This window comes from Ammospiza caudacuta, chromosome 33 (genome assembly GCF_027887145.1).
Source record: "Ammospiza caudacuta isolate bAmmCau1 chromosome 33, bAmmCau1.pri, whole genome shotgun sequence".
NCBI lineage: Eukaryota > Metazoa > Chordata > Aves > Passeriformes > Passerellidae > Ammospiza > Ammospiza caudacuta.
This window is the reverse complement of record NC_080625.1, coordinates 989,316-1,014,575: the sequence shown is the minus strand read 5'-3', so window position 1 is coordinate 1,014,575 and position 25,260 is coordinate 989,316. Positions and strand designations below refer to the sequence as shown.

The 25,260-nt window shown below is 41.5% G+C and overlaps 1 protein-coding gene across 2 annotated transcripts in view; it reads left to right on the top strand.

Annotated features, from left to right (window-relative positions):
• The window catches only part of BRD2 (bromodomain containing 2), a 41,583-nt gene that overhangs the window by 12,750 nt on the left and 3,573 nt on the right, over positions 1-25,260 (top strand). The window contains exons 4-12 of one of the 2 annotated variants that reach the window (XM_058822595.1): positions 2,752-2,893; positions 9,032-9,348; positions 10,743-10,803; positions 10,852-11,120; positions 13,979-14,107; positions 16,419-16,667; positions 18,566-18,756; positions 20,207-20,520; positions 24,801-24,923. In XM_058822595.1, the coding sequence (XP_058678578.1) occupies positions 2,752-2,893; positions 9,032-9,348; positions 10,743-10,803; positions 10,852-11,120; positions 13,979-14,107; positions 16,419-16,667; positions 18,566-18,756; positions 20,207-20,520; positions 24,801-24,923 (1,795 nt within the window). Of the gene's footprint in view, positions 1-2,751; positions 2,894-9,031; positions 9,349-10,742; positions 11,121-13,978; positions 14,108-16,418; positions 16,668-18,565; positions 18,757-20,206; positions 20,521-24,800; positions 24,924-25,260 lie in introns of both variants that reach the window. The other variant, XM_058822594.1, reaches the window with a different exon arrangement.

The window sequence follows — 25,260 nt, the reverse complement described above, 5'->3', positions numbered from 1 at the left end:
TCCACCCAAAAATTCACCAAGAAATCTCCCAAAAGTCCCCAAAAATAAATCCAAAATCCACCCAAGAATAAACCCAAAAATGGCACAAAAATACACTTAAAAATGGTACAAAAATACCCCAAAATAGACCCAAAAATTGCACAAAATACACGCAAAAATACATTATAAATACACTTTAAAATTGCACAAAAAAACCCCCAAAATAGACCCAAAAATAGCCCAAAATACAGAGAAAAATACATTATAAATATGCTTTGAAATTGCACAAAAAAACCCCAAAATAGACCCAAAATTGCACAAAATCAGCCAAAAAAATCTCATTAAAAATTCCACCAAAAATCCCCCAAACCACCCCAAAATAGACCCAAAAATCCCCAAAAATTGACCCCAAAATAGCCCCAAAATGGACCTAAAATGCATCCAAAATCCCCCCAAAATTCACCTTAAAATTGCTCAAACTTATCCCAAAAATGCGCCCAAAATCTGCACAAAAACACCCAAAAATAGACCCAAAAATCCACTTAAAAATCCACCCAAAAATTGCCCAAAATCACCCCAAAATGCTCCCAAAATCTGCACAAAAACACCCAAAATAGACCCAAAAATCCACTTAAAAATGGCATAAAATCATCCAAAAATGGACCCAAATTAGTCCCAAAAATCCCTTAAAAATCCCATCAAAATCCCAAAAATACAGAAAAAATTAAAAAAAAAATCAGAAGAAAATCCCTTAAAATCCTGTAAAAAAAAAATCAAGAACAAAATTTCAAAAAATGCAGAAAAGCATCGCAAAAATGAGAAAAAAAACCAGAAAAATTCTGCCAAAAATACAGAAAAAAATCCAAAAAATTTAGAAAAAAATCAGAAAAAATGCAAAAAAATCTGAAAAAAAAAAAACAAAAAATCTGGGAAAATTCCCAAAATTTCCGAGACCTTTTCCCACTAAAAATTTCAATTTTTAATTTTTGTTTTTTATTAATTTTTAATATTTCCAGCCCAGAGATGACATCGTGCTGATGGCGCAGATCCTGGAGAAGCCAAAAAAATCCCCAAAATTCACATAAAAAACCATAAAAAACCGTTAAAAAAAATTAAAAATCCAAAGCAATAATCAAATTTAAAATCTTCAAAAAATCCCAAAAAATCATTTAAAAATTCAGGAAAACTGCAAAAAAAATCCCCCAAAAATGTCAAAAAATTTCAAAAAAATCCAGAAAAAAATCACAAAAAATCAGAAAAAAAAATGGGAAAAAAAAAGGGAAAAAATCCCAAAAAATTCCCCAAAAATCCGGGAAGGTTCCCAAACTTTAAATTTTTATTTTTTAACCAGTTTTTAATATTTTTTAATATTTCCAGCCCACAGATGACATCGTGCTGATGGCGCAGACCCTGGAGAAGCCAAAAACCCCCAAAAATCCCTAAAAATTCACATTAAAAACCATAAAAACCATTAAAAAACCATTTAAAAATCCAAATAATAAAAATAAAATTCAATTCTCAAAAAAGTCCCAAAAAATCATAAAAAAAACTTCTGGAAAACCACAAAAAAAACCCAAAAAATGTCGAAAAAAATTCAAAAAAAATCAGAAAAAATTAAAAAAAATGCAGAAAAACGTCGCAAAAAATCAGGAAAAAAAATCCAAAAAAATTCCCAAAAAATCCGGGAAGGTTCCCAAACTTTAAATTTGGATTTTTTCACCAATATTTTTTATTTTTTTTTTATTTTTAGCCCACGGATGACATCGTGCTGATGGCGCAGACCCTGGAGAAGCCAAAAACCCCCAAAAATCCCTAAAAATTCACATTAAAAACCATTAAAAAAATTCCAAAGCAATAATTAATAAAATCTTTTAAAAATCCCAAAAAATCATTAAAAAAATTGAGGAAAACCACAAAAAAAAATCCCAAAAAATGTCGAAAAAAATTCAAAGAAATGCAGAAGAAATTAAAAAAAATGCAGAAAAAATCAGAAAAAAATGGGGAAAAAAAGGGAAAAAAATCCGGGAAGGTTCCCAAGCTTTAAATTTGGATTTTTTACCAATATTTTTAATATTTTTTATATTTTTAGCCCACGGATGACATCGTGCTGATGGCGCAGACGCTGGAGAAGCCAAAACCCCCCAAAATTCACATTAAAAACCATGAAAAAACCTTAAAAAATCCAAATAATAAAATTCAATTCTCAAAAAGTCCCAAAAAATCATAAAAAAATTCAGGAAAACTGCAAAAAAATCCCCAAAAAATGTCGAAAAAATTCAAAAAAAATCAGAAAAAATTAAAAAAAATGCAGAAAAACGTCGCAAAAAATCAGGAAAAAAAATCCAAAAAAATTCCCAAAAAATCCGGGAAGGTTCCCAAACTTTAAATTTGGATTTTTTCACCAATATTTTTTATTTTTTTTTTATTTTTAGCCCACGGATGACATCGTGCTGATGGCGCAGACCCTGGAGAAGCCAAAAACCCCCAAAAATCCCCAAAAATTCACATTAAAAACCATTAAAAAAATTCCAAAGCAATAATTAATAAAATCTTTTAAAAATCCCAAAAAATCATTAAAAAAATTGAGGAAAACCACAAAAAAAAATCCCAAAAAATGTCGAAAAAAATTCAAAGAAATGCAGAAGAAATTAAAAAAAATGCAGAAAAAATCAGAAAAAAAATGGGGAAAAAAAGGGAAAAAAATCCGGGAAGGTTCCCAAACTTTAAATTTGGATTTTTTACCAATATTTTTAATATTTTTTATATTTTTAGCCCACGGATGACATCGTGCTGATGGCGCAGACGCTGGAGAAGCTTTTCCTGCAGAAAGTGGCTCAGATGCCCCCGGAGGAGACGGAGCTGCTGCTGCCCCTGGCCAAGAACAGCCACAAGAAAGGGGCAGCCCGGGCTGCAGGTGGGAATTTGGGGGAAAAAATCCAAATTTTGGTTAAAAATTAAAATTTTGGGGGAAAAAACATGAAAATTGGGGGAAAAAAAGGTGAATTTTTGGGCGAAAAATGTGAATTTTTGGGGGAAAAATGTGAATTTTTGGGCCAAAAAGCTCTGAGTTTTTAGGGGAAAAATCTAAATATTTGGGTAAAAATGGTGGATTTTGGGGTGAAAAATGTGGATTTTGGGAAAAAAGTGAAATTTGTGGAAAAAAATGTGAATTTTTGAGGAAAACAAAGTGAATTTTGGGGTAGAAGCAGAGGAGACGGAGCTGCTGCTGCCCCTGGCCAAGAACAGCCACAAGAAAGGGGCAGCCCGGGCTGCAGGTGGGGATTTGGGGTGAAAAAACTGAGATTTTGGTTAAAAAATTAAAATTGGGGAAAAATGCCGAAATTTGGGGGAAAAAACGTGAAAATTTGGTGAAAAAAGGTGAATTTTTGGGCAAAAAATGTGAATTTTTGGGGGAAAAATGTGAATTTTTGGGCCAAAAAGCTCTGAGTTTTGAGGGGAAAAATCTAAATTTTGGGGTAAAAAAAAATCTGAATTTTGAGGTGAAAATTTGGATTTTGGGAAAAAAGTGAAATTTGTGGAAAAAAATGTGAATTTTTTGGGGAAAAATGTGAATTTTTGGGCCAAAATCCTCTGAGTTTTGAGGGGAAAAAAATCTAAATTTTGGGTAAAAATTGTGGATTTTGGGGTGAAATTTGGATTTTGGGAAAAATGTGAATTTTGGGAAAAAAAAAAAAGTGAATTTTTGAGGAAAAGAAAGTGAATTTTGGGGTAAAAGCCGAGGAGACGGAGCTGCTGCTGCTCCTGGCCAAGAACAGCCACAAGAAAGGGGCAGCCCGGGCTGCAGGTGGGAATTTGGGGAAAAAAATCCAAATTTTGGTTAAAAATTAAAATTTTGGGGGAAAAACAGTGAAAATTGGGGGAAAAAAGGTGAATTTTTGGGCAAAAAATGTGAATTTTTGGGGGAAAAATGTGAATTTTTGGGCCAAAAACCTCTGAGTTTTGAGGGGAAAAATCTAATTTTTTGGTAAAAATTGTGGATTTTGGGGGAAAATTTGGATTTTGGTAAAAATGTGAATTTTTGAGGAAAAAAATTGAATTTTGGGGTAAAAGCCGAGGAGACGGAGCTGCTGCTGCCCCTGGCCAAGAACAGCCACAAGAAAGGGGCAGCCCGGGCTGCAGGTGGGAATTTGGGGTGAAAAATACAAAATTTGGTTAAAAATTGAAATTTATTTTAAAAAAATGGGAATTTTGGGAAAAATCTCCAAATTTTTGGCGAAAAAAGGGAGTTTTTGGGGCTAAAAATGTGAATTTTTGGGCAAAAAACCCTCTGAGTTTTCAGGGGAGAAATCTGAATTTTGGGTAAAAAATGTGGATTTTAGGAAAAACCACCAATTTTTGGGTAAAATCCTGAAATTTTAGCGAAAAAGCCCCAAAATTTGGGGTAGAGCAGCCTCAAGAAAGGCACAGCCAGGGCTGCGGGTGGGGATTTGGGGTGAAAATTCGAAATTTTGGTAAAAAACGTGAATATTGGGGTAGAAAATACAATTTCTGGTAAAAAATCGGAATTTTAGGGAAAAAAATCAGAATTTTGAGGAGAGAAATCTGAAATTTGGGGTAAAAAAAAGTGGATTTTGTGGTAAAAACCTGAATTTCTGCTTCACAGTTTGGATATTTTTGCTTTTCCCGCGTTTCCACGCGCCTAAATCCCTTTTCCAGGATTTTGGTGCCGTTTGGAGACCCTAAATCCCTTTTTTCCAGGTTTTTTGTGTTCCTAAATCCCCTCATTTCCAGGATTTTTGTGTCCCCAAATCCCTTTTTCCGGGTTTTTTGTGTTCCTAAATCCCTTTTCCCAGCATTTTGCTGCCATTTCAGGGATCCTAACCCCATTTTTTCCAGGTTTTTTGTGTCCTAAATCCCTTTTCCCAAATTTTTTATGTTCCTAAATCCCTTTTCCCAGGATTTTTATGTTCCTAAATCCCTTTTCCCAGGATTTTTATGTTCCTAAATCCCTTTTCCCAGGATTTTTGTGTTCCTAAATCCCTTTTCCCAGGATTTTTGTGTTCCTAAATCCCTTTTCCCAGGATTTTTGTGTTCCTAAATCCCTGTCCCAGGATTTTTGTGTTCCTAAATCCCTTTTCCCAGGATTTTTATGTTCCTAAATCCCTTTTCCCAGGATTTTTGTGTTCCTAAATCCCTTTTCCCAGGATTTTGGTGCCATTTTAAGGATGCTAACCCTGCTTTTTTCCAGTTTTTTTGTGTTCCTAAATACTTTTTCCCGAATTTTTATGTTTTCTAACCCCATTTTTCCTGGGTTTCTTGTGTTTCTAAATCCCTTTTCCCAAATTTTTTATGTCTCCCAGTTCCTCTTCCCAGAATTTTTGTGTCCCCAAATCCCTGTCCCAGGATTTTTGTGTTCCTAAATCCCTTTTCCCAGCATTTTGCTGCCATTTCAGGGATCCTAACCCCATTTTTTCCAGGTTTCTTGGGTTTCAAATCCCTTTTCCCAGGTTCTTTGTGTTCCTAATTCCCCTCATTCCCAGAATTTTTGTGTTCCTAAATCCCTTTTCCCAGGATTTGGGTGCCATTTTAAGCATCCTAACCCCATTTTTTTCCAGGATTCTTGTGTTCTTAAATCCCTTTTCCCAGTTTTTTTGAACCCCATTTTATCTGAACCCCATTTTCCCCCGGATTTTTGTGTTCCTAAATCGCCTTTCCCAGGTTCTTTGTGTTCCTAAATCCTCTCTTTCCCAGGATTTTGGTGCCATTTTAAGGATTCCAACCCCATTTTTTTCTAGTTTTTTTTGTGTTCCTAAATCCCTTTTCCCAGGTGTTTTGTGTCCTTTAGCAGATCCTAAATCCCTTTTCCCAGGATTTTGGTGCCATTTTAAGGATCCTAACCCCATTTTCTCAGGTTTCTTGTATTTCTCAACCCATTTGTTCTAGGATTTTTGTGTTCCTAAATCCCTTTTCCCAAATTTTTTATGCCTCCCAGTCCATTTTCCCAAAATCTTTGTGTTTCCCAACCTGATTTTTCCCAGGATTTTTGTGTTCCTAAATCCTCTCTTTTCTAGCATTTTGGTGCCATTTTAAGGATCCTAACCCTGCTTTTTTCCAGTTTTTTGTGTTTCTCAACCCATTTTTTCTTGAATTTTTGTGTTCCTAAATCCCTTTTCCCAGGATTTTGGTGCCATTTTAAGGATGCTAACCCCATTTTCCCCAGGTTTCTTGTATTTCTGAACCCACTTTCCCCAGGTTTTTTGTGTTCCTAAATCCCTTTTCCCAGGGTTTTGGCGCCATTTTAAGGATCCCAACCCCGTTTTTCCCAGGTTTTTTAACCCATTTTCCCAGGGTTTCGGTGCCATTTTAAGGATCCTAACCCCATTTTTCCCAGGTTCTTTGTGTTCCTAAATCCTCTCTTTTCCAGGATTTTGGTGCCATTTTAAGAATCCTAACCCCATTTTCCCCAGGTTTTTTATGTTCCTAAGTCCCTTTTCCCAAATATTTTGTCTCCCACTTCCTTTTCCCCAGGTTCTTTGTGTTCCTAAATCCTCTCTTTTCCCAGAATTTGGCTGCCATTTTAAAGACCCCAACCCCATTTTTTCCAGGTTTTCTAACCCATTTTCCCAGGGTTTTGGTGCCATTTTAGGGATCTTAACCCCGTTTTTCCCAGGTTCTTTATGTGCTTAAATCCCTTTTGCCAGGATTTTTGTGTATCTGATCCCCACTTTTTTCAGGATTTTTGTGTTCCTAAATCCCTTTTCTCAGGATTTTGGTTCCATTTTAAAGATCCCAACCCCGTTTTTCCCAGGTTTTTTAACCCGTTTTCCCAGGGGTTTCGGCGCCATTTTAAGGATTTTAACCCCGTTTTTTCCGTGATTTTTTCTCACTAATCCACTTTTTGTGATCCCAAATAATTTTCCCATTTTTTCTCTTTCCCAGTTCTGCTGGGGGGGCTGACGAGCGCAGCCCAGCAGGTCCCGGCCGTGTCGTCGCTGTGCTCCCAAAGCCCGTCGGCGTTCCCCGGCGCGGAGCTGCCCGCGGCCATTTCCGTGTGCCCAAATCCCTTTGTCCAGCATTTTTATGGGCCTAAATCCGCTTTTCCAGGTTTTTTGTGTTCCTAAATCCCTTTTCCCAGAATTTGGCTGCCATTTTAAAGATCCCAACCCCATTTTTTCCAGGTTTTCTAACCCATTTTCCCAGGGTTTTGGTGCCATTTTAGGGATCTTAACCCCATTTATCCCAGGTTCTTTGTGTTCCTAAATCCTCTCTTTTCCAGGATTTTGGTGCCATTTTAAGGATCCTAACCCCGTTTTTTCCAGGTTTTTTGTGTTCCTAAATCCCTTTTCCCAGAATTTTTGTGGTGTCCCTAAATCCCTTTTCCCAGGGTTTCGGCGCCATTTTAAGGATCCTAACCCCATTTTTCCAGGATTTTGTGTCCCTAAATCCCTTTTCCCAGGTTCTTTGTGTTCCTAAATCCCTTTGCCCAGGTTTTTTGTGTCCCTTAGATCCCAAAACCCTTTTCCCAGAATTTGGCTGCCATTTTAAAGATCCTAACCCCATTTTTCCCAGGTTTTTTGTGTTCCTAAATCCTCTCTTTTCTAGCATTTTGGTGCCATTTTAAGGATTTTAACCCCGTTTTTTTCCAGGTTTTTCTTTTTCTCACTTGGAATTTTTGGTTTTCCCCTCTCTCCCAGCTCTGCTGGCGGGGCTGACGAGCGCAGCCCAGCAGGTTCCGGCCGTGTCGTCGCTGTGCTCCCAAAGCCCGTCGGCGTTCCCCGGCGCGGAGCTGCCCGCGGCCATTTCTGTGTGCCCAAATCCCTTTGTCCAGCATTTTTATGCGCCTAAATCCGCTTTTGCCAGGATTTTTGTGTTACTAAATCCTTTTGCCAGGATTTTTGTGTATCTGATCCCCATTTCTCCCAGGATTTTTGTGTTCCTAAATCCCTTTTCCCCAGGGTTTCGGTGCCATTTTAAGGATCCTAACCCCATTTTTCCCAGGTTCTTTGTGTTCCTAAATCCTCTCTTTTCCAGGATTTTGGTGCCATTTTAAGAATCCTAACCCCATTTTCCCAGGATTTTTGTGTTCCTAAATCCCTTTTCCCAAATATTTTGTCTCCCACTTCCTTTTCCCCAGGTTCTTTGTGTTCCTAAATCCTCTCTTTTCCCAGAATTTGGCTGCCATTTTAAAGATCCCAACCCCGTTTTTCCCAGGTTTTTTAACCCGTTTTCGCAGGGTTTTGGCGCCATTTTAAGGATCCTAAATCCGTTTTTTTCCGGGACTTTTTCCTGTAATTTCAATTTTTAGGCTCTTGTGGGATAATTTTGAACGATTTTCCAAATAATTTTCCCATTTTTTCTGTTGCCCAGCTCTGCTGGCGGGGCTGACGAGCGCAGCCCAGCAGGTCCCGGCCGTGTCGTCGCTGTGCTCCCAAAGCCCCTCGGCGTTCCCCGGCGCGGAGCTGCCCGCGGCCATTTCCGTGTGCCCCAATCCCTTTGTCCAGCATTTTTATGCGCCTAAATCCCTTTTCCCAGGATTTCTGTGTTCCTAAATCCCTTTTTCTAGGATTTTGGTGCCATTTTAAAGATCCCAACCCCGTTTTTCCCAGGTTTTTTAACCCATTTTCCCAGGGTTTTGGTGCCATTTTAGGGATCTTAACCCCGTTTATCCCAGGTTCTTTATGTGCTTAAATCCTCTCTTTTCCAGGATTTTGGTGCCATTTTAAGGATCCTAACCCCGTTTTTTCCAGGTTTTTTGTGTTCCTAAATCCCTTTTCCCAGAATTTTTGTGGTGTCCCTAAATCCCTTTTCCCAGGGTTTCGGCGCCATTTTAAGGATCCTAACCCCATTTTTCCAGGATTTTGTGTCCCTAAATCCCTTTTCCCAGGTTTTTTGTGTCCCTTAGATCCCAAAACCCTTTTCCCAGAATTTGGCTGCCATTTTAAAGATCCTAACCCCATTTTTCCCAGGTTTTTTGTGTTCCTAAATCCTCTCTTTTCTAGCATTTTGGTGCCATTTTAAGGATTTTAACCCCGTTTTTTTCCAGGTTTTTCTTTTTCTCACTTGGAATTTTTGGTTTTCCCCTCTGTCCCAGCTCTGCTGGCGGGGCTGACGAGCGCAGCCCAGCAGGTGCCGGCCGTGTCGTCGCTGTGCTCCCAAAGCCCCTCGGCGTTCCCCGGCGCGGAGCTGCCCGCGGCCGCCATCGTCACCCTCGCGCACCCGTCGGTGATCGCGGCGCCGCTGCTGAAGCCGCTGCAGCACCCCGGCATCGGCAACCCCAACAACCCCAATAATAACCCTAATAATAACCCTAATAATAACCCTAATAATCCCAATAATATCGGCAATCCCAATAACCCCGGGAACCCCGGCGTCCTGGCGGCTCCCGCGCCCACCCAGCCCCTGGCCAAGGTGAGGGGGGTTTGGGGGTTTTTGGGGGGTTTGGGGGGGTTTTGGGAGTTTTTGGGGATTTTGGGGTTTTTTGGAGGGTTTTTTGGGAATTTTGGGGGATTTCAGGTGGTGGGATTTGGGGATTTTGGGGTTTTTTTTGGGAATTTTGGGGGGTTTGGGGTGGTGGGATTTGGGGATTTTGGGGTTTTTTTGGGGATTTTGGGGTTTTTGGGGGGTTTGGGGTGGTGGGATTTGGGGATTTTGGGGGGTTTGGGGGGGTTTGGTGTTTTTGAGGGGTTTGGGGTGGTGGGGTTTGGGGATTTTGGTTTTTTTGGGGGATTTTGGGGTGTTTGGGGTGGTGGGATTTGGGGATTTTGGGGTTTTTTGGGGATTTTGGGGTTTGTTTGGGGGGTTTGGGGTTTTTGGGGGGTTTGGGGTGGTGGGATTTGGGGATTTTTGGGGGGTTTGGGGTGTTGGGATTTAGGGATTTTGGGATTTTTTTGGGGATTTTGGGGGATTTCGGGTGGTGGGATTTGGGGATTTTGGGGTTTTTGGGGGTTTTGGGGTGGTGGGATTTGGGGATTTTGCGGTTTTTTGGGGGGATTTTGGGGTTTTTGGGGGGTTTGGGGTGGTGGGATTTGGGGATTTTGGGTTTTTTTTGGGATTTTGGGGGTGTTTGGGGTGGTCGGATTTGGGGATTTTGGGGTTTTTTGAGGTTTTGGGGGTGTTTGGGATTGTGGAAATTGCGAATTTTGAGGGGGGGGATTTGGGGATTTTGGGTTTTTTTGGGGTTTTTGGGGGGTTTGGGGTGGTGGGATTTGGGGATTTTGGGGGGGAATTTGGGAATTTTGGGGTATTTTTAGAGGTTTTTTGGGGGATTTGGGGTGGTGGGATTTGGGGATTTTGGGGGGATTTTGGGGTTTTTGGGGGGTTTGGGGTGGTGGGATTTGGAATTTTGGGGATTTTGGGGGTTTTGGGGGGAGGGATTTGGAGATTTTAAAGTTTTTTTGGGGTGTTTGGGGTGGTGGGATTTGGGGATTTTAGGGGGGGATTTGGAAATTTTGGGTTTTTTTGTGGGGGTTTGGGGTGGTGGGCTTTGGGAATTTTGGGGGTTTTTTTTGGGGGGATTTTGGGGGGGTTGGGGTGTTTGGGATTGTGGAAATTGCCAATTTTTCTGGGGGGGATTTGGGCATTTTGGGGTTTTTTGGTGCTAAAATGGGATTTTGGATCCTGAAATGCAATTTTTGACTCTTGGGATGGAATTCCGGATCCTAAAACGGGATTTGGGCTCTTGAAACGGCATTTTAGGTCGCAAAATGGAATTTTTGGCTCTTGGGATGGGATTTTTGACCACCGCAATCACCTCCGCCACCCCAAAACCCAAAAACCTTTTTCATTTTCCCCCCTTCCACCAGAAAAAGGGCGTGAAGCGGAAAGCCGACACCACCACGCCGACCACCACGGCCATCATCGCCACCGGCGCCGGCGGCATCGGCGAGTCGTCCCCGTCGGCCGACGGCGCCAAAGCCGCCAAAATCCCGGCGCGGCGCGAGAGCGGCCGGCCCATCAAACCGCCCCGCAAGGACCTGCCCGACTCGCAGCAGCACCAAACGTCCAAGAAGGGCAAACTCTCGGAGCAGCTCAAGTACTGCAACGGCATCCTCAAGGAGCTGCTCTCCAAGAAGCACGCCGCCTACGCGTGGCCCTTCTACAAACCCGTCGACGCGTCGGCGCTGGGGCTGCACGATTACCACGAGATCATCAAGCACCCCATGGACCTCAGCACCATCAAGGTGAGGTTCCAGAATTTTCTTGGGGATTTTGGGGATTTTTTGGGATTTTTTTTTGGTTTTTTGGAGTTTTGGCAAATTTTTGCGTCAAAATTTCGCGTTTTAAGAGATTGGTTGACTCTTCCATGACGTTGTTGGCCATTTCTTGACTTCATTGACCAACCCAAGACTTCATTGACTTTACATGACCATTCCATGGTCCGTTGACCTTTCCATGATGACATTGACCATTCTTGGACCCCGTTGACCATCCATGACCCCGTTGACTCTTCCATGACCATTCCATGACCCCATTGACCATTCCATGACCCCGTTGACCCTTCCATGACCCCATTACCCTGAGACCATCAAGCACCCCATGGATCTCAGCACCATCAAGGTGAGCTTCCAGAATTTTCTTGGGGGTTTTGGGGATTTTTTTGGGTTTTTTGGGGTTTTTTCCAAGAAACACGCCGCCTACGCGTGGCCCTTCTACAAACCCGTCGACGCGTCGGCGCTGGGGCTGCACGATTACCACGAGATCATCAAGCACCCCATGGACCTCAGCACCATCAAGGTGAGGGGCTGGGGGTTTTTTTTGGGGGGATTTTTTGGGGTTTTTGGTGATTTTTTGGAGTTTTTTTGGGATTGTTTGGGATTTTTTGGAGATTGAGTTTCATCAAAATGTTGGGTTTTCAAGAGATTCGTTGACCGTTCCATGACCATTTCATGACCTCATTGACCATTCCATCATTCCATGACCCCGTTGACCATTCCATGACCCTTCCATGACCCCATTGATCCTTCCGAGACTCCATTTCTTATCCATGACCTCATTGACCCTTCCATGACCCCGTTGACCCTTCCATGACCTCGTAACTCGACCATTATCACGAGATCATCGAGCACCCCATGGACCTCAGCACCATCAAGGTGAGGTTTGGAAATATTTTGGAAGTTTTTAGATTTTTTGGCGATTTTTTGCAATTTTTGGGGGTTTTTTTGGAGTTTTTTAGGGTTTTTTTGCGATTTTTTGGAGATTGAGTTTGGTCAAAATGTTGGGTTTTCAAGAGATTCGTTGACCGTTCCATGACCATTCCATGACCCATTGACCCTTCCATGGCCCCATTGACCCTTCCATGACCCTTCCATGACCCCATTGACCATTCTGAGACTCCATTACTCTTCCATGACCTCATTGACCGTTCCATGACCTCATTGACCCTTCCACGACCCCGTTGACCCTCCCATGACCATTCCATGACCCCACTGACCATGTTGACCTCATTGACTCTTCCATGACCGTTCCATGATTGTGTTGACCCTTCCATGGCCCCATTGACCATTCCATGACCTTGTTGACTTTTCCATGACCCCATTGACCCTTCCATGACGCCATTGACCCTTCCAAGACTCCATTGACTTTTTCATGACCTTGTTGATCCTTCCAAGACCCTTCCATGACACCATTGACCCTTCCAAGACCCTTCCATGACACCATTGACCCTTCCAAGACCCCGTTGACTCTTCAAGACCTCATTGACCATTCCACGACCTCATTGACACTTCCATGCCCCCATTGACCCTTCCATGACCCTTCCATGACGCCATTGACCCTTCCATGACCATTCCATGATCCATTGATTCTTCGTTGACCCTTCCATGACCCCATTGACCATGTTGACCTCATTGACCCTTCCATGACCGTTCCATGATTGTGTTGACCCTTCCATGACCCCGTTGACCCTCCCATGACCCTTCCATGACCCCATTGACCATGTTGACCTCATTGACTCTTCCATGACCGTTCCATGATTGTGTTGACCCTTCCATGGCCCCATTGACCATTCCATGACCCCATTGACCTCTCATGACCCCATTGGCCATTCCAAGACCCCATTGACCCTCCCATGATCATTCCAAGACTCCATTGACCCTTCCATTGATTTGTTGACCCTTCCATGACCCCATTGACCATGTTCACCTCATTGACTCTTCATGACCATTCCATGATTGTGTTGACCCTTCCATGACCCCATTGATTGTTCCGTGCCCAAGTTGACCATTCCAACAGTCCATTGACCCTCCCATGACCCCATTGACCCTTCCATGACCCCATTGACCATTCCATGACCCCATTGACCTTTCATGACCCCATTGACACTTCCATGACCCCATTGACCCTTCCATGACCCCATTGACCATTCCATGACCCCATTGACCATGTTGACCTCATTGACTCTTCCATGACCGTTCCATGATTGTGTTGACCCTTCCATGGCCCTCGTTGACTTTTCCATGACGACGTTGACCATTCCATGACCCCATTGACCATGTTGACCTCATTGACTCTTCATGACCATTCCATGATTGTGTTCACCCTCCCATGACCCCATTGACCATTCCATGACCCTGTTGATCCCATTGACCCTTCCAAGACTCCGTTGACTCTTCCAAGACTCCGTTGACCCTTCCATGACCCCATTGACCATTCCATGACCATTCCGTGATCCCATTGATCCTTCCACGACCCCATTGACTTTTCCATAACCCCGTCGACTCTTCACGGCCTCATTGACCCTTCCATGACCCCATTGACCCTTCCATGACCCTTCCATGACCCCATTGACCATTCTAAGACTCCGTTGACTCTTCCATGACCTCGCTGACCCTTCCATGACCATTCCATGACTCCATTGACCCTTCATGACTTTTCCATGATCCATTGACCCTTCCATGACCAAGTTGACCATTCCATGCCCCTGTTGACCGTTCCATGACCCCATTGACCTTTCCATGACCCCTCCACGCCCCCATTGACCCTTCCACGCCCCTTCCATGACCTTGGAAGACGCCTCCAAGCCAACGTTCTCCCGTTCCAGCGGAAGATGGAGAACCGGGATTACCGCGACGCGCAGGAGTTCGCCGCTGACGTGCGGTTGATGTTCTCCAACTGCTACAAGTACAACCCGCCCGACCACGACGTGGTGGCCATGGCCAGGAAGCTCCAGGTGGGTGGGGGGAAAAAAAAATTCCCCAAAATTCCTAAAAAAAAAAAAAAAATTAAAAATTAAAAATTAAAATTACAAAAAATTTGGGGATTTTTGGCGGAAATTTGGGGGATTTTTGAGCAGAATTTGGGGTTTTTGGGATGGGAATTTGGGATTTTTTTTCTCAAAATTTGGGATTTTTTTCTGGGAGTTGTCCCCCAGGACGTGTTTGAGTTCAGCTACGCCGAGATGCCAAATTTGGGATTTTTGGGATGGAAATTTGGGATTTTATCTGGGATTTTTGGGATGGAAATTTGGGATTTTTTCTGGGATTTTTGGGATGGAAATTTGGGATATTTTTTGGGAATTCTCCCCCAGGACGTGTTTGAGTTCAGCTACGCCAAGATGCCGAATTTGGGATTTTTGGGATGGGAATTTGGGGATTTTTGGGTGGAAATTTGGGATTTTTTCTGGGACCGACGTGCGGTTGATGTTCTCCAACTGCTACAAGTACAACCCGCCCGACCACGACGTGGTGGCCATGGCCAGGAAGCTCCAGGTGGGTGGGGGAAAAAAATTCCCAAAATTCCTAAAAAAAAAATTAAAAATTAAAATTACAAAAAATTTGGGGATTTTTGGCGGAAATTTGGGGGATTTTTGAGCAGAATTTGGGGTTTTTGGGATGGGAATTTTGGATTTTTTTCTCAAAATTTGGGATTTTTCTGGGAGTTGTCCCCCAGGATGTGTTTGAGTTCAGCTACGCCGAGATGCCGAATTTGGGATTTTTGGGATGGAAATTTGGGATTTTTTTTCTCAAAATTTGGGATTTTTTTCTGGGAATCCTCCCACAGGACGTGTTTGAGTTCAGCTACGCCAAGATGCCGGAATTGGGATTTTTGGGATGGAAATTTGGGATTTTTGGGACAGAAATTTGGGATTTTTTCTGGGATTTTTGGGATGGAAATTTGGGATTTTTTCTGGGATTTTTGGGATGGGAATTTGGGATTTTTTCTGGGATTTTTGGGTGGAAATTTGGGATTTTTTCTGGGCATTGTCCCCCAGGACGTGTTTGAGTTCAGCTACGCCAAGACGCCGAATTTGCGATTTTTGGGATGGGAATTTGGAATTTTTCCTGGAAATTTGGTGGTTTTTTCTGGGATTTTGGGATGGAAATTTGGGATTTTTTTCTCGTAATTTTGGGGATTTTTGGGATGGAAATTGGGGATTTTTTCTGGGATTTTTGGGATGGAAATTTGGGATTTTTTCTGGGCGTTGTTCCCCAGGACGTGTTTGAGTTCAGCTACGCCAAGATGCCGAATTTGGGATTTTTTTCTGGGACTTTTGGGATGGAAATTTGGGATTTTATTCTGGGAATTTCAGATCACTGCCAGATCTTTTCCTATAAATTTGGGATTTTATTCTGAAAATTTGGGTTTTTTTTTTTTGGGAATTTTTGGGGATTTTTAGGATGAGAATTTGGGATTTTATTCTGGGAATTTTGGGGGATTTTTGTGATGGGAATTTCGGATTTTTTTATCAAAATTTGGGTAATTTTTTGGGAATCCTCCCCCAGGACGTGTTTGAGTTCAGCTACGCCAAGATGCCGAATTTGGGATTTTTGGGATGGAAATTTGGGATTTTTGGATGGAAATTTGGGATATTTTTTGGGCATTGCCCCCCAGGACGTGTTTGAGTTCAGCTACGCCAAGATGCCGAATTTGGGATTTTTGGGATGGAAATTTGGGATTTTTGGGACAGAAATTTGGGATATTTTTTGGGAATTCTCCCCAGGACGTGTTTGAGTTCAGCTACGCCAAGATGCCGAATTTGGGATTTTTGGGATGGAAATTTGGGATTTTTTTCTCGTAATTTTGGGGATTTTTGGGATGGAAATTTGGGATATTTTCTGGGAATCCTCCCCCAGGACGTGTTTGAGTTCAGCTACGCCAAGATGCCAAATTTGGGATTTTTGGGATGGGAATTGGGGATTTTTGGGATGGAAATTTGGGATTTTTGGATGGAAATTTGGGATATTTTTTGGGCATTGCCCCCCAGGACGTGTTTGAGTTCAGCTACGCCAAGATGCCGAATTTGGGATTTTTGGGATGGAAATTTGGGATTTTTGGGACAGAAATTTGGGATATTTTTTGGGAATCCTCCCCCAGGACGTGTTTGAGTTCAGCTACGCCAAGATGCCGAATTTGGGATTTTTGGGATGGAAATTTGGGATTTTTTCTGGGATTTTTGGGATGGAAATTTGGGATTTTTTTCTCGTAATTTTGGGGATTTTTGGGATGGAAATTTGGGATATTTTCTGGGAATCCTCCCCCAGGACGTGTTTGAGTTCAGCTACGCCAAGATGCCGGACGAGCCGCAGGAATCGGGCGCGGCCTCGGCGTCGGCGCCGCTGCCGGCGGCCAAATCCTCGTCCGAGGAATCGTCCAGCGAGGAGGACGAGGAGGAGGAGGAGGAGGAGGAAGACGAGGACGACGAGAGCTCGACGGAAACGAGCTCCGAGAGCGACGAGAGCTCCGACTCCGAGGAGGAGAGGGCCAACAGGCTGGCCGAGCTGCAGGAGCAGGTGGGGAAATATTGGGGGAAAAATGGGAAAAAATGGGGAAAATTGGGGGAAAAATTGGAAAAAAATTGGGGGAAATAAAGGGAAAAATTGGGGAAATACTGGAGGAAAAATTGGATAAAAAATTGGGTTAAATAAAGGAAAAAAATGGGGAAAATTTGGGGGGAATTGGGGGAAAATTGGGGTGAAAATTGGAAAAAAAATTGGGGGAAATAAAGGAAAAATTGGGGAAATATTGGGGAAATAAAGGAAAAAATTGGGAAAAAAATGGAGAAAATTTGGGGGAAAAATTGGAGGAAAAATTGGAAAAAAAAATCGGGGGAAATAAAGGGAAAAATTGGGGAAATATTGGGGAAAAAATGGAGAAAATTTGGGGGAAAAATTGGAGGAAAAATTGGAAAAAAATTGGGGGAAATAAAGGGAAAAATTGGGGAAAATGGGGGAAATGAGGGAAAAAAAGGGAAAAATTTGGGGGAAATTGGGGGAAAAATTGGAAAAAATTGGGGGAAATAAAGGAAAAAATTGGGGAAATATTGGGGAAATAAAGGAAAAAATTGGGGAAAATTTGGGAAGAAATTGGGGAAAATTTGGGGAAAAATGGGGAAAAATTCGGAAAAAATTGGGGGAAAATCTGGGGAAAAATGGGGAAAAATTGGGGAAAAAATAAAAAAAAAAGGAAAAATTGGGAAATAAATCTGAAAAAAATAGGAGAAATTGAGGAAAAAATTGAGAAAAAAAACTGGAAAAAGTAGGAAAAAATTGAGGAAATATTGGGAAAAAAATCTGAAAAAAATTAGGAAAAATTGGGAAAAAAATGGGAAAAATATCTGAAAAAAATAGGAAAAATTGAGGAAAAAATTGGAAAAAAATCCGAAAAAAATAGGAAAAATTGAGGAAAAATTGGGGAAAAAATCTGAAAAAAGGGAAAAAATCTGAAAAAAATAGCAAAAATTGAGGAAAAATTGGGGAAAAAATCTGAAAAAGGGGAAAAAATCCGAAAAAAATAGCAAAAATGGAGGAAAAAACTGGGACAAAATTGGAAAAAAATAGGAAAAATTGGGGAAAAAATCGGAAAAAAATAGGAAAAATTGTGGAAAAATTGGGAAAAAATCGGAAAAAAATCCGAAAAAAATAGGAAAATTTGAGGAAAAAATTGGGAAAAAATTCGAAAAAAATAGGAAAAATTGTGGAAAAAAATAGGAAAAAAATCTGAAAAAAATAGGAAAAATTGAGGAAAAAATTGAGGAAAAAATCCGAAAAAATAGGAAAAATTGTGGAAAAAAACTGGGAAAAAAAAAAAAAATTAGGAAAAATTGTGGAAAAAATTGGAAAAAAATCCAAAAAACAAAAAAAGGAAAAATTAAGGAAAAATTGGGAAAAAAAATAGGAAAAATTGGGGGAAAAATCGAAAAAATAGGAAAAATTGAGGAAAAAATTGGAAAAATTGAGGAAAAAATTGGAAAAATTGAGGAAAAAATTGGATAAAATCAGAAAAAAATAGGAAAAATTGAGGAAAAACCTGGGGAAAAAATAGGAAAAATTGTGGAAAAAATTGGAAAAAAATCCGAAAAAATAGGAAAAATTGGAAAAAATTGGAAAAAAATCCGAAAAAAATAGGAAAAATTGGGGAAAAAATCCGAAAAAATTGGGAAAAAAATCCCAAAAAAATAGGAAAAATTGAGGAAAAAATTGGGAAAAAATCTGAAAAAGATCCGAAAAAAATAGGAAAAATTGAGGAAAAAAATAAAAAAAAAATAGGAAAATTTGAGGAAAAAATTGGGAAAAAATCCGAAAAAAATAGGAAAATTTCGGGAAAAAAATCAGAAAAAAATAGGAAAAAAAAATTTTTTAAATGGGGAAAAAAGGGCAAAAATCAGAAAATAAAAATAATTTTTTTGCAGCTGCGGGCGGTGCACGAGCAGCTGGCGGCGCTGTCGCAGGGCCCCGTGGCCAAGCCCAAGAGGAAGAGGGAGAAGAGGAAGAAGAAGAAGTCGGAGAAGCACAAAGGGCGCGCGGGGCCCGACGACGACACCCGGGCGCGGCAGGGCCAGAGCAGGAGGGCCCGGAAAAACGGGGCTGCCACGGGAAACAGGTGGGGAAATTGAAAATTTTTATTTTTGGGGATTTTTTGGGATTTATTTTGGAATTTTCGGGGATTTTTTGCAATTTTTGGGGTTTTTTGGTGATTTTTTTGGGAATTTTTGTGACTTTTGGGGGCTTGTTAAGTGTTTTTCTCTCTGATTTTTCTTGAATTTTTGGGGTCTTTTTTTCTAGGTTTTCTCAGATTTTTTGGGGTATTTTTCAGGAATGTTTTGGGATTTTTCTGCGATTTTGTTCACTGTTTTTTCAGGTTTTTGGGGGGATTTTGGAGGGATTTCTTTGGAGTTTTTGAAGTATGGGATGGGGATTTTGGGGTTTGGCATGAGGAGTCCCGGGCACGGCAGAACCAAATCAGGAGGGCGTGGAAAAACGGGGCTGGGACGGGAAACAGGTGGGGAAATTTTAAATTTTTATTTTTGGGATTTATTTGGGAAATTTTGGGATTTATTTGGGAATTTTCAGTGATTTTTTGCAATTTTTGGGGGATTTTTTGGTGATTTTTGGGGGCTTTTTAAACTGTTTTTCTCTGAATTTTCTGGAATTTTGGGTGATTTTTTGGAATTTTTTTCTAATTTTTCTCAGATTTTTTGGGGTATTTTTCAGGAATGTTTTAGGGTTTTTCTACGATTTTGTTCACTATTTTTTCAGGTTTTTTGGGGGGATTTTTGAGGGATTTTTTGGGAGTTTTTGAAGTATGGGATGGGGAGTTTGGGGTTTGGCATGAGGAGTCCCGGGCGCGGCAGAACCAAATCAGGAGGGCACGGAAAAACGGGGCTGGGACGGGAAACAGGTGGGGAAATTAAAATTTTTATTTTGGGATTTATTTGGGATTTATTTGGGAATTTTCGGGGATTTTTTGCAATTTTTGGGGGATTTTTTGGTGATTTTTTTGGGAATTTTTGTGACTTTTGGGGGCTTGTTAAGTGTTTTTCTCTCTGATTTTTCTTGAATTTTTGGGGTCTTTTTTTCTAGGTTTTCTCAGATTTTTGGGGGTATTTTTCGGGAATGTTTTGGGATTTTTCTGCGATTTTGTTCACTGTTTTTTCAGGTTTTTTGGGGGGATTTTTGAGGGATTTTTTGGGAGTTTTTGAAGTATGGGATGGGGAGTTTGGGGTTTGGCATGAGGAGTCTCGGGCGCGGCAGAACCAAATCAGGAGGGCGCGGAAAATAAATCAGGAAAAAAAAAAAAGGAAAAAATAAAAATAAATCGAGAAAAAATTCAGAAAAAATTCAGAAAAAATTCAGAAAAAATTGTGAAAAATCAAGAAAAAAATTAGATTTTTTAATTTCTTCAGACTCTCCAAAAAGAGCTCCAAGCCCCCCCTCCCATTGGCGCCTTCCTCCCTGCTGGACTCTGAGGGAGAGGAGACATCCGAGCCGATGTCGTACAACACAACCCCTAAAAAGTCAATATAAAACCAGATTTTTTTTTTATTTTTCAGGCCTTCTAAGAAATCCTCGAAGCCGCCCCTCCCGCTGGCGCCTTCCTCCCTGCTGGACTCTGAGGAGGAGGAGGAGTCGAAGCCGATGTCGTACGACGAGAAGCGGCAGCTGAGCCTGGACATCAACAAACTGCCCGGGGAGAAGCTGGGCCGGGTCGTGCACATCATCCAGAGCCGCGAGCCCTCGCTCAGGGACTCCAACCCCGAGGAGATCGAGATCGACTTCGAGACGCTCAAACCCTCCACGCTCAGGGAGCTCGAGAGATACGTGCTGTCATGTCTGAGGAAGAAACCCAGGAAACCCTACAGTGAGAGTGAGTGGAGGTTTGGGGGGAAAATTGGGATATTTTAGGGGATTTTTCTGGGATTTTTTGGGTTCTGTGAGGGAAGTTGGGATGATCAACAGCTCCGTGCTGTCCTGCCTGAGGAAGAAACACAGGAAACCCTATAGTGAGAGTAAGGAAAAAATAGAAATTTTTGGGGAAAATCGGGATTTTTTTGGTATTTTGGGGTTTTTTGGAGAATTTTTTTAGGGATTTTTCTGTGATTTTTTGGATGTTTTTGGGCTGTTTTGTGTTGTGGCACATGGTGGGCTCAGGGAGCTCCGTGCTCTCCTGCCTGAGGAAGAAACCCAGGAAACCTTACAGTGCAAGTGAGAAATAATAAAAATAAAGATTTGGGGCAAAATATGGGATTTTTGGGGATTTTTTGGCATTTTTTTGAGGTTTTTTGAGGCGTTTTCTGGGTATCTCTGGGTTCTGTGGCGTGTGGGGATGTCGGCCTCAGGGAGCTGGAGAGCTCTGGGCTCTCCTGCCTGAGGGAGAAACCCAGGAAACCTTACAGTGAAGGTGAGAAATTTAATTTTTGAGGGGATTTTTGTGGGAAAATTGGGATTTTTTGGGGTTTTTTGGCATTTTTTGGAGGTTTTTGGGGGCATTTTCTGGGTATCTCTGAGTTTTGTGGTGTGTGGGGATGTTGGCCTCAGGGAGCTTGAGAGCTCTGGGCTGTCCTGCCTGAGGAAGAAACCCAGGAAACCTTACAGTGCAAGTGAGAAATACTTAAAATGGGGGCAAAATATGGGATTTTTGGGGATTTTTTGGCGTTTTTTGGAGGTTTTTTGGGGCATTTTCTGGGTATCTCTGAGTTTTGTGGCGTGTGGGGATGTCGGCCTCAGGGAGCACTGTGCTGTCATGTCTGAGGAAGAAACCCCACAAACCTTACAGTGAGAGTAAGAAAATGAAATATTTGGAATTTTTTTTTGGGGGTTTATTTGGGATTTTTTGGGGATTTTTGGGCTCTGTGGGATGTTGGGATCTCCTCCAACCCCGAGGAGATCGAGAGCGACTTCGAGACGCTCAAACCCTCCACGCTTAGGGAGCTCGAGAGATACGTGCTGTCGTGTCTGAGGAAGAAACCCAGGAAACCCTACAGTGAGAGTAAGGAAATTTAAATTTTGGGGGATTTTTTGGGGGTTTTTTGGGGGATTTTTCTGTGATTTTTTGGCTGGTTTTGGGTTGTTTTGTGTTGTGGCACATGGTGGGCTCAGGGAGCTCCGTGCTGTCCTGCCTGAGGAAGAAACCCAGGAAACCTTACAGTGAGAGTAAGAAAATGAAATATTTGGGATTTTTTGGGGGTTTATTTGGGATTTTTTGGGGATTTTTGGGCTCTGTGGGATGTTGGGATCTCCTCCAACCCCGAGGAGATCGAGAGCGACTTCGAGACGCTCAAACCCTCCACGCTCAGGGAGCTCGAGAGATACGTGCTGTCGTGTTTGAGGAAGAAACCCAGGAAACCCTACAGTGAGAGTAAGGAAATTTAAAATGAAGATTTGGGGGAAAAATGGGAATTTTGGGGGGATTTTTCAGTGATTTCTTAGCAATTTTTGGGGGATTTTTTTCGGATTTTTTAGCGTTTTTTGGGGATTTTTAAATGATTTGTAGTGATATTGGGATGATTTTTGAAAAAATTTTCAAGATTTTTAAAGGATTTGGGGGTTTTCCTGTGATTTTCTAGGTTTCTGAGGGAAGTTTATTTGGGTTTCCCTGGGTTCTGTGGCTGTGTGGGGATGTTGGGCTCAGGGAGCTCGAGAGCTCCGTGCTGTCGTGCCTGAGGAAGAAACCTAGGAAACCGTATTGTGAGAGTAAGGAAAAAATAGGAATTTTGGGTTATTTTGGGGAAGACGGGGATTTTTGAGGGAAAAATTGGGATTTTTGAGGGTTTTTTGGGGTGTTTTTGAGGCGTTTTCTGGGTATCTCTGGGTTCTGTGGCGTGTGGGGATGTTGGCCTCAGGGAGCTCCGTGCTCTCCTGCCTGAGGGAGAAACCCCACAAACCATACAGTGAAAGTGAGAAATTTCATTTCTGGGGGCATTTTTGTGGGAAAATTGGGATTTTTGGGGGGTTTTTTTTGGCATTTTTTGGAGGTTTTTTGGGGCATTTTCTGGGTATCTCTGAGTTTTGTGGCGTGTGGGGATGCTGGCCTCAGGGAGCTCTGTGCTTTCCTGCCTGAGGGAGAAACCCCGCAAACCATACAGTGAAAGTGAGAAATTTAATTTCTGGGGGCATTTTTGTGGGAAAATTGGGATTTTTGGGGGTTTTTTGGAATCTTTTGGAGGTTTTTTGGGGTATTTTCTGCGTATCTTTGAGTTTCGTGGTGCGTGTGGGGATGTTGGCCTCAGGGAGCTCTGGGCTCTCTGCCTGAGGAAGAAACCCAGGAAACCTTACAGTGAACGTGAGAAATTTAATTTTTGAGGGGATTTTTGTGGGAAAATTGGGATTTTTTGGGGTTTTTTGGCATTTTTTGGAGGATTTTTGAGGCATTTTCTGGATATCTCTGGGTATTGTGGCGTGTGGGGATGTTGGCCTCAGGGAGCTCCACGCTCTCCTGCCTGAGGGAGAAACCTAGGAAACCCTACAGTGAGAGTAAGGAAAAATTAATATTTGGGATTTTTTGAGGGGAAAACTGGAATTTTTTGGGATTTTATACAAATTTTCTGGGATTTTTTAGGGTTTTTTGGGGAGTGTTCTGGGATTTTTGAAGCATTTTCTGGGTATCTCTGAGTTTTGTGGCCTGTGGGGATGTCGGCCTCAGGGAGCTCCGTGCTCTCCTGCCTGAGGAAAAAATCTAGGAAACCCTACAGAGAGAGTGAGAAATTTAATTTTTGGGGGGTTTTTGTGGGAAAATTGTGATTGTTTGGGGATTTGGCATTTTTGGAGGCTTTTTGGAGTATTTTCTGGGTATCTTTGAGTTTTGTGGCGTGTGGGGATGTCGGCCTCAGGGCCGTCCTGCCTGAGGAAGAAACCCAGGAAACCTTACAGTAAAGTGAGAAATTTAATTTTTGGGGGGATTTTTGTGGGAAAATTGGGATTTTTTGGGGTTTTTTTTGTATTTTTTTGGCATTTTTTGGAGGTTTTTTGGGGCATTTTCTGGGTATCTCTGAGTTTTGTGGTGTGTGGGGATGTCGGCCTCAGGGGGCTCCGTGCTCTCCTGCCTGAGGGAGAAACCCCATAAACTTTACAGTGAGAGTGAAGAAAAAAAAGAAAGTTTTGTGAAAAAATGGGGGTTTTAGGGTTTTTTGGAGGATTTTTTGCGATTTTTTGCAATGTTTTTGGAATTTTTTAATGCATTTTTAGGATTTGTTGAGGTTTTTTTTTTTAAAGATTTTATTGTGATTTTTAGGGCATTTTTCTCCATTATTTTTGTGAATTTTGGGGATTTTTTTTTATTTTTAAGGGAATTTTATGGGATTTTTTAAGTTTTCAGGGTTTTTTGGGGGGATTTTTAAGGGATTTTTCTGGGGTTCTGGTAGAATTTTTAGGGATTTTTTGAGGGATTTTGGAAGGATTTTTTGGGGGATTTTTCTGCACTTTTCCAAGGGTTTTTTGGGGGATTTTTCCGGGCATTCTAGAGGATTTGATTGCAGTTTATTAGGATTTTTGGGGGGTTTTTTGAGGGATTTGTAGTGATTTCTTGGGGATTTAATTTTTTTTTTTTTTTTTTTTTTTTTAATTATTTTTTCAGGATATTGTTTTAATTTTCATCAATTTTTTTGATGATTTTTGTAGGAGTTTTCAGGGATTTTTGGGGATTATTTTCAGGGTTTTGGGGGGGATTTTTAGGGGATTTTAAAAATATTTTTGGGGGTTTTTTTATGACTTTAGGGGAATTTTGGGGGGATTTTTCTGTGATTTTGGGGATTTTTCTCCGATTTTTTTCAAGGATTTTTCTGCCATTTTTTGGGGTTTATTGGGATTTATTTTATTGTTTTCCTGGGGTTTTTCTGGTGTTTTTTAGTGATTTTTCTGCAGTTTTCTGGAATATTTTCTGGGTATTTTTCTGCAATTTTTTTATGTGTTTCATTGGGAATTTTTCTGGGGATTTTTCTCAGATTTTAAAGTGATTTTTCCAAGATTTTTCTAGGTTTTATAGGGACTGAGGGGCAGGATTTTTCAGGGATTTTTCTGTAATTTTTCAGGGATTTTTCTGCAATTTTTTCTGGATTTTACTGGGATTTTTTGGGTATTTTTCTCCAATTTTTTTCTGCTATTTCCCCCCAATTTTTCCCATTTTTTCCTGACTTTTGTGGCATTTTGCAGCCCTGAAGAAGCCGGTGGGGAAGACGAAAGAGGAGCTGGCCCTGGAGAAGAAACGGGAGCTGGAGAAGCGGCTGCAGGACGTCAGCGGGCAGCTCAACTCGGCCAAAAAACCCCCAAAAAAGGGTTGGAAAATCGAAATTTTGGGAATTTTTAGGAATTCTGGGAATTTGGGCAAATTTGGGTGGGGTGGGAAACAAAATTTTGGGAAAAAACCCATTAAAAAAGGTCAAAAATTGAATTTTTTGGGAATTATTTCATCAAAAATGTCTCAAAATTTGGAATATTTGGGAATTAATTTGACTAAAAATTCCTGGAAAAGGGTCCAGAATTCCAGGGAATTTTGGGAATTTTGGGAATTATTTTGGGGGATTTTGGGGATTCGGGATGGGTTGGGCAGCTCAACTTGGCCAAAAAACCTTCAAAAAAAAGTTGGAAAAATGGGAATTTTTGGGGAATTTTC